The 8,700-nt window shown below is 47.7% G+C and overlaps 1 protein-coding gene across 1 annotated transcript in view; it reads left to right on the top strand.

Moving 5' to 3' along the window:
* RABL6 (RAB, member RAS oncogene family-like 6) overlaps window positions 1–8,700 on the top strand; it is a 62,521-nt gene that overhangs the window by 45,932 nt on the left and 7,889 nt on the right. The window contains exon 11 of the mRNA XM_009290642.2: window positions 7,970–8,188. Within this exon, the coding sequence (XP_009288917.1) occupies window positions 7,970–8,188 (219 nt within the window). The remainder of the gene's footprint in view (window positions 1–7,969; window positions 8,189–8,700) is intronic.

Raw genomic sequence — 8,700 nt, 5'->3', positions numbered from 1 at the left:
CCTGGCAACATTCAAGGTCAGGTTGGACGGGGCTCTGAGCAACCTGATCTAGTTGAAGATGTCCCTGCCCACGGCAGGGGGGTTGGACTAGGTGACCTTTAAAGGTCCCTTCCAACCCAAACTATTCTATTATTCTATAATTCTGTCCTCCAAATGGCAGAGAGCTGTGCTTATGCTGTAGGCTGGATTTTCTTTTTTTTTCCCTTTTCTTTTTTTTCTTTTCCTGGCTTTGATGTTTTTTAACCAAAAAAAGGGAAAAGGGTTTGCGTATACTGAGCTGCTCAGGCAAGAGGATGTGCAGCAAGCTGTCTGAAAGCAGACTGTCACTTAAGAAGTGACCTAAGCATACTCACAGGCTCTGCATCCCTCTGCTTACAATAGTTCTTGCCTGCTGCCTCTTGTCATCAACACTGGATTAACTAGGACAGTAATTAAATGCTGATACAGCTCATCTGTGAATGTGGTGGATTCTGCATCTTTTGACATCTTTGTCATGATTCAGTGTTCTCTAGTTCAACCACAACAACTTGAAATCAATGCTGTGTGTGAGGCTCAGTGCCTGTCTAATGCAGGTCAGCCTGAATCATCATCCCTTGTGATGGTAGAACACGTGGATGTTTTATTAAAAAAAAAAAAAAAAAAAAAAAGGAAAGAAAGAAAAAAAGGGGTTGCTAGAAGCATGCTGGCCTACAAAGCGTCTTGCTCGCGGCTGTGGCTGAGCTGGGATATTTTTCAATGTTTAACAAGGAAATGTCAGTAGAGCCAAGCCTGACCTTCCTGGGGTTTGCTGAAGGGCTGGGTTCTGGAGTGCCCTTAGAGCTCTTTAGTTGCAGTTCTTGCTGTGGGTAGGAGGCTGGATCTTTAAGAAAGTCTTCTCTTCTCCAGAACGTCAGTCATTGGAAGCAAATAGGTGTTAAACTATACAAAAGGCCAAACATCTCCAACAGTGGTGCAAGAGCCCTGCTTCTTGGTGGTAGAGTTGTCATGTTCTTGGCTGCTGTGATGCCCTTCTGTGCTGTGTCCCCAGTCTTGGTAGCCTTCCAGTGCGTATGAGCTGGTGGGGGCAGAAAGAGAGACACCGTTGGGCTTTCACAGAGCACAGACAGGACACTTGTTCACAGCTTCATCCTTTGATGACAGTGGTAACCATCTGCAGTTATAAAAGCTCTGTTTCCCTAGGAGAAGACCTTGCAGAGCATCCCTGCAAATTCAGATGCTCATTATTTCTCTGCAGCTTGGCATCCATGTCTTGCTCTGGTTTCTTAAGTAGTTCACACAGTTTTCTCAGTTGTCTGGCAGTTTTACCTTCTGTTTCTTGCCAAAAAGGGCCTACCACAATAAGCCAGATGTGCTGAAATTCAGAGATGTAGATGTGGTTCTGACCATCACCTGCAATAATTGATTTCCTTCAGGATGCCAATTACAACCCCATGATGCCCAGAAGCAACATAAGAGTTCTGCAAGCACTGTCCCTAATAATCAGCTTCTACTGCAGTGAGTAGGCTCTTGTAGTTGCAACAAAATCTAGTGCTGCAGAAGTTTATCTCTGACCTAAAGAACACAAAAGTTCTCCTGTGAAACCACTTAAACCTAATGGAGATTTTATTGGTTTTAAAAAACGAAATACTGGAAGCTGTTTTCCCCTTGCATCTGAGTGAGGAACAAAGCCTGAGAACATACTAGAGAGATGCATTCAGGTCTCCTGAACATTTTTAAGCAGGTATCTGAATGTTAAGCTTATGCAGCTTGCCAGCATTTCTTCTAGGTGTGCTGTAACCAAGTGTAAGCTCTGAAACTGAAGAGCCATTGAAGATGTGGCAGAAGAATGGGCTGTGTGTTGAGAATTTGTAAAGTTACTTCTCTTACCCAAATAAGAGGAATTGCCTTGTCTGTAAGCAAGAGTCTTACAGTTAGCTCATGTGAGAACAACTTAGTGCACAGTGCGTTTCACGTGTGAAGCAGATAGTTACGTTCACGGAATGGCTGAGGTTGGAATGCACCTCTGGAGGTCATCTGGGCCAACCTCCCTGCTCAAACAGGGCCACCGAGAGCCGGTTGCCCAGGACCATGTCCAGATGGCTTTTGAATATCTCCATGGATGGAGACTCCACAACCTCTCTGGCAACCTGTGCCAGTGCTCGGTCACCCTCACAGTGGAAAAAGTGTTTCCTGATGTTCATAGGGAACCTCCTGTGTTTCAGTTTGTGCCCCTTGCCTCTTGTCCTGTCATTGGGCAGCACTGAAAAGAGTCTGGCTCCATCTTCTTTTGCACCCTCCTTCAGGTATTTAAAATCATTGATAAGGTTCCCCCAAGCCTTCTCTTATCTAGGCTAAACAGTCCCAGCTCTCATGTGAGAGAGCCTTTACTCATGTGAGGGACGCTCCAGTCACTTAATCATCTTCATTGCCTTTCATGGGACTCTCTCCAGTATACCCGTCTCTCTTGTACTGAGGAGCACCCAGAACTGGATACAGCACTCCAGGTGTGGCCTCACCAGTGCTGAGCAGAGGGGAAGGATCACCTCCCTCGACCTGCTGGCAATACTTTGCCTAATGCAGCCCAGGATACCATTAGCCTTCTTTGTGGCAGGGGCACGCTGCTGACTTATGTTCCACTTGGTGTCCACCAGGACCCCCAGGCCCTCTTCTGCCAAACTGCTGTCTAGCTGGGTGGCCCCCAGCATGTATTGATGCATGGGGTTGTTCCTCCCCAGGTGCAGGACTCTGCACTTCCCCTTGTTGAACTTCAGGAGGTTGCTGTCAGCCCATTTCTCCCCCTTCTCGAGGTCCCTCTGGGTAGCAGCATGACCCTCTGGCATATCGACCACTCCTCCCAGTTGGGTGTCATCTGCAAACTTTTGAGGGTACACCCTGCCCCATCGTCCAGATCGTTAATGAAGATGATAAACAGGACGGAGCCCCGTATTGATCCCTGGGGCACACTGATAGTTTCTGGCCTCCAACTAGACTTCGTGCCACTGATCACCACCCTCTGGGCCTGGCCATTCAGCCAGTTTTCAATCCACCTCACTGTCTGCTCATCCAACCAGTACATCAACAGCTTCCCTACGAGGATCTTATGGGAGACAGTGTCAAAGACCTTACGTCCGGGTATGTATCCACTGCTCTCCCCTCATCTACCAGGCCAGTTATTGCATCACAGACTTTTATCAAGTTGGTCAAGCATGACTTACCCTTGGTAAATCCATGCAGACTACTCCTGATGATTTTCTTGACATTTATGTGCCTGGAAATAGTTTGCAGGATTAGCTGCTCCATCACCTTCCCAGGGATCAAGGTGAGGCTGACTGGGCTGTAGTTCTTTGGGTCTTTCTTGCCCTTCTTGAAGACTGGAGTGACATCTGCTTTCCTTTTCAAAAAAGTCTTCAAGCACTTCTCCCAGTTGCCATGATTGATCAAAGATTACCAAGAGTGGCCTCGCAATGACATCTGCCAGCTCCCTCAGCACCCATGGCTACATCCCATCAGGGCCCATGGACTTATGTATGTGCAGTTTTGCCTTGTCCAGGATCCCTGAACCAATCCTCTTCCACCTAGGGTACATCTTCCTTGCTCCACATTATCCTCCTGGTCTCTGGGACCTGGGATTCCTGAAGGCTAGTAAAGACTGAGGCAAAGAAGGCATTCAGTACTTCAGCCTTTTCCATGTCCTCTGTAACCAGGTCCCCTGTCTCATTGAGGAATGTGCCCACATTTTCCATAGTCTTTGTTTTGTCACCTGTGTACTTAGAGAAGCCCTTCTTGTTGTCTTTGAAATCCCTGGCCAGATTCAGTTCCTCTGGGGCTTTAGCTTTCCTAATTTCATCTCTGGATGCTTGAACGATGTCTCTGTATTCCTTTCAGGCTACCTGTCCTTCCTTTCACCCTCTGTAGGCTTCCTTTTTGTGTTTGAATTTGTCCAGGAGCTCCTTGTTCATCCACGCAGGCCTCGTAGCATTTTTGCCTGACTCCTTATACTTTGGGATGGACCGCTGTTGAGCTTGGAGGAGGTGATCCTTGAATATTAACCAGATTTCCTGGGCCCTTCTTCCCTCCAGGGCCTTATCTCACAGGACTCTTTCAGGCAAACCTTTGAAGAGGCCAAATTCTGCTCTCCTGAAGTCCAGCTTGCTTTTTACCCTCCTCCCTGCCCTCAGGATCCTGAACTTCACCAAGGCTGCCTTTGACCGTCACCTTCCACAACAAGCCCCTCATTTCTTGTGGGTATGAGGTCCAGCAGAGCACCTTTCCTCATTGGCTTTTCTATCACTCAGAGGAGGTAGTTATCATCAATGCACTCCAGGAACCTCCTGGATTGCTTACGTCCTGCTGTCTTGTCCCTCCAGCAGATACCGGCGTGGTTGAAGTCCATGAGGACCAGGGCCTGCGAACATGAGGCTGCTCCTCTCTCTTTGTAGAGGCCCTGATCCATTTGTTCTTCCTAGCCGGGCAGCTGGTAGCAGGCACCCACTATAGTGTCACCTTTACCTGTCCTCTCTTGAATCCTCACCCATAAACTCTCATCCATCAGGCTCTTCATACATCCCCAGGCAGAACTCCATGCACTCCAGCTGCTCTCTCACATAGAGGGCAACTCCTCGGGGAAGAGGGGAAGGTCTTGTTCTCGTTGGAAGCAGGATGTTATGCTGTGTAACTGAACTGCTTCCTGAACTCAGGGGTGTGTTTGCTTCCATTTGTAAGGACTTTGCTTTTCCTTTCTGAGCTTCAGAAAGAGGCTGTAAAGTCTGATATTTCTCATCCATTCTGGTGATGTAGGGAATTCTTGATTTTTTTGCAATGACGTCATGTGAACTTCTCTCATTCCCTACTCCTTAATGTCTCTAAACAATGGAGCAAGAGTTGACATGGAGCAGTAGTGTTAGAAAAAAACACTTTATTTTCTGAAGCATGCTAGCAGTGAGGAATGAGCTCATGCCTGTGGAACGGGGCTGCTCTTGCTCAAAGATCAGACAGCTGCCGAGACTTTCAGCGCTTACTGGCGTCTCTTGGTGTTGCTATAGCTAAATCCCAGCACAGATCTACGGAGATTAATGGAGTCCTGGGTTTTGTTTAATGGTGTGTTATGGTTCTCTAGCTTGCAATAAAGAGAACTCCCAAAATCAGTTTCTTTACTGGTTAATTAGGAAGGCAGTTCAATCTCCCAATTTGCTGTTTCAGAACTTAATTTGCTGCTCTTTAGCCTGATGCCCTGAGCCAGCGTGTATGCGACTGTACCGGAGGAGCTAATCTGGCTCCGATAGGCTCCCCTCTTCCCTCCTGCTGGGTCAGGCTGGCCTAGGTCCATGGGTGGGCTGTAGGTGTCTGAAAGCAAGTTTATGCTGTACCTAACAGTATTCCTGTTCTGTCTTCTCAGCATCACTAGACATTTATCTTAAACATTGATTAGATTTCCTTGTCGTTACACCTGAAGGGCTTTGAACTGGTTCTTTGCTTTTATGGCATCTGTTATTTATAGAGTGATACCAAGCTGCACTAGACCAAGTGAGGGAAGCTGAGGACACTGTTTGGTTCACACTAGAAGACCCCCACCTCCTAGAATATAGTCACGCAGGCTCATCCTGCAGCATGTGATTCCCTCAGCTTATCTGCTTTATTAGAGTTTGGGTTTTTTCTCCTTCTCTAGCCCCAAAAACTGATGTGGGGCTGGGTCCATTGGCTGCATGGCAGGGCTGGTGGAACATGGTCAATCCAGGTTTGAGACTGTGTGCTCAGGTTGCAGCAGGATTTGTTTCATCACCAGCAGCCGTTCTGTGTACGCAACAGAGGGCTCACTGAGGAAACCCCGACGTGCTCTTTGATCAGTAGCTCAGACGCAGACCTCAGCGAGCGTAGTCATTTTTGGTGGGTACCTGTGCCTGCAAACACGTTGGCTCAACACTAACGCAGGCTTGGCAGCGTGTCAAGTGCTGGAGAGAGTGGTGCAATGTGCTTGTTTTTGCATGCTCTGAATTCCTTCCAGCTGGAACCTCAGGACCACAAGCTGATACTAATTTTGCATTGTCAGACCTTGTTTATACTGCAGCAGTGATTTTCCTGATGTATATTCACTCAATTGCTTTGCTCTTAAGCTGTCGCTCAATGATTTGTGTGGAAGTTACAGATGGAGGCAGTGTATTCACTGCAAAGGGAGATGACCCACTTTGTGCGGGTGTGCGTACACACGTGGATGTTCTGTTCGGACTGCGAATGCTTTAAAGGCTGCAGTCTTGTATGATGTGCAGTAGGAGGACAGTGGCAGCGGCAGCAATCTCTGAAGAGTCCCTGTGCTTAATAGAGCAGTGACGTGTTAAAGAAATGCAGTGTCACTAATTCAGACTAATATCCTGCCATTTTTAGGATGCAACTCCATTTTCTTTTCAGCGCATTTCAAGAGGAAACCCTGCCAGTGCTTTGCAAACCTCAGAAATCACTCACTCGTAATTCCTCCAGCCTTGGTGTCTGTTTTGGGCACCAGTTTTCTCCTCCTTTGTGTGGGACAGGCTGTGTGCCTCCTTTCTGGCTTGGTATGAAAGCAGCAGCATTAATGATGAAGGGGCTCTTCAGCAGCCTGCCTCTGCTTAGCTGGGATCTGTGCTGTGAGTCCTGAAAGCAGAGGGATCCACACCAAAAGCAGGAGGAGGGAGTGGATGTTAGCCCTGATCTTAGCACTCTAACCCAGACAAGCATTGACTGTAATCACTCTGAATGTGCTGCACTGGTTGTCATAAGCATGGTGTCCCATATGTCACAAATAACTCCATTATCTGTTGGCAGATGTATTAATTCTTTAAAAATAACTTGTAAACCAGTAACTAGCTATAAGAAGAGCCAGACTGAGTAGTACAATCAGCCGGACTGTGTTAGGGCCTCAGCATTTCCCATCCCATCAGCACACCTACCTTCACTGTCTCTTCCAGTGCTGGCCATGTGCTAGTGAGTGGGAACACCACCTTCTTCCAGATTAAGGATTTTAGGTTTTTGTGATTCCTTTTGTGCCTCTAAAATCTAATCTGTTCCAAGCTATAATCATTTTTTTTTTGTCTCTGTGTAAAAATGAAGGCTGTGTTTGTACAATTCATATCGAGTCATTAAAAGGACAGTGACTATTGTGTGTGGTAGGTTATTAGGAAGGACCTGGGTGTCTGTTGCGGATAAAGCAAATAGAATGAGGACAGGTGATGCAAAGGCTCATCAGCCGAGGCTGGGGAAAATATCTGTGTTCCTGACATGAGCAAATCCTTCGGAAAGTATTAAAATTGTTGAGTCCTGGGGACGTTCAGACGAGAATCCTCAGCTGGTAATTTCAGCTCTCTATCAAGATGTCTCCGAACACATAACTGTGTTACATCCAGGGAGTCTGACAGACTCCTAGCTCTAAAAGTGTGTCCTTAGGTTAATTTAATTTGGGGAATGTTAAAGCATGGTTACAGTGTCTGGGTAGCTGCCTGCTTCAGGGAGCACCAGAGAAATAGAAATAATTCCAGGAAGCTAATAGCTGCAAGTGAATTCCCATAGTAGTGGCAGTATATGATCAGGTTTAATTACAGGATGTGGGGATTAAGGCAAGCAGTTCCCACGGTTTAATTGGCTGATCCTTGCATGTTGGACCAGAGATGTTCTGATAGAGCTGAAGCAACAGCCTGCTCTGTAGCACTGAGGCTCACCTTGTCCAGCCACTTATTTTCGGCTTGAGCAGTAGCAGCCTCTGTGTGACACATCCTTCTGCGGCCCGTTTTGTACAGGGCATGTGCCACCCCTGCAGCCCGCAGGGCGCAGGTCCAGCCTGGAAGGGGCAGCGGCTGGGCAGCATGCAGGGAGAAGGCTGGCAGTGCAGCTGACCCGGGCTGAGGGACGTTGACCCTGAACTTGGCGGGAAAAGCCAGGCAAGCGGCAGTCTGCTTTCAAGGGGAGGCATGTCTGCCCTAGCACATCCTGGGGGTGCTGTGTCTGATCATTGTCTGTTTTGCAGCGATGGAGAGGCGCCTGCGGGGAATCCCATGGTGGCAGGTTTTCAAGACGACCTGGATCTGGATGACAAAATCCCCAGCAGACCCGTGCTGGCAGCAGAACGGGTGCCCAGCAAGAACGTCACCCTCTCCAGTGAGGAGGAGGAAGAGGAAGAGGTGAAGGACTCTAAGGTCGTACTTATACCTGATGAAGACATCGACATGGAGCAGGAAAAAAAAAGGTATGAAGCACAGCCTGAAGTGTGGGGTTGTGCTGGCAAACTTGGGCCTCTTCTCAGGCCTGCCACTGACTTCTGTGCAGCCTCTGGGAAATCCTGGTGTCTCTATCAGCCTGTTCCTTCAGCTGTAAGCAGGGGCTGTATTTACTTTAGGTGTGACTGTTTTATGCAGTGTTTTCTGCACTGCACCTAGGCAGCATGCCTTTGAGCACTGTGCTTCTGTGGTTGCTGGTATGTTTCTGTTTGGGAATGGCCCAGCCTTTTTCTCAATTTTGACCAAGAAACTGTAACTGAGTGCCTGAACGTCTGTTCATAGTGGTATGAGGACAGAGGAGTCGAGTCTTGTGGTGAGGTGTCGTGGTTTAACCTCAGTCGGCAACTAAGCACCACGCAGCCGCTCGCTCACTCCCCCCCACCTGGTGGGATGGGGGAAAGAATTGGAAGAGCACAAGTGAGAAAAAACTCGTGGGTTGAGATAAAAAACAGTTTAATAATTGAAATAAAATTATAATAAT

This window comes from Aptenodytes forsteri, unplaced genomic scaffold (assembly GCF_000699145.1).
Source record: "Aptenodytes forsteri isolate BGI_AS27 unplaced genomic scaffold, ASM69914v1 Scaffold494, whole genome shotgun sequence".
Lineage (NCBI taxonomy): Eukaryota > Metazoa > Chordata > Aves > Sphenisciformes > Spheniscidae > Aptenodytes > Aptenodytes forsteri.
The sequence above is the reverse complement of the archived record's forward strand: the minus strand, read 5'-3'. Positions and strand labels throughout refer to the sequence as shown.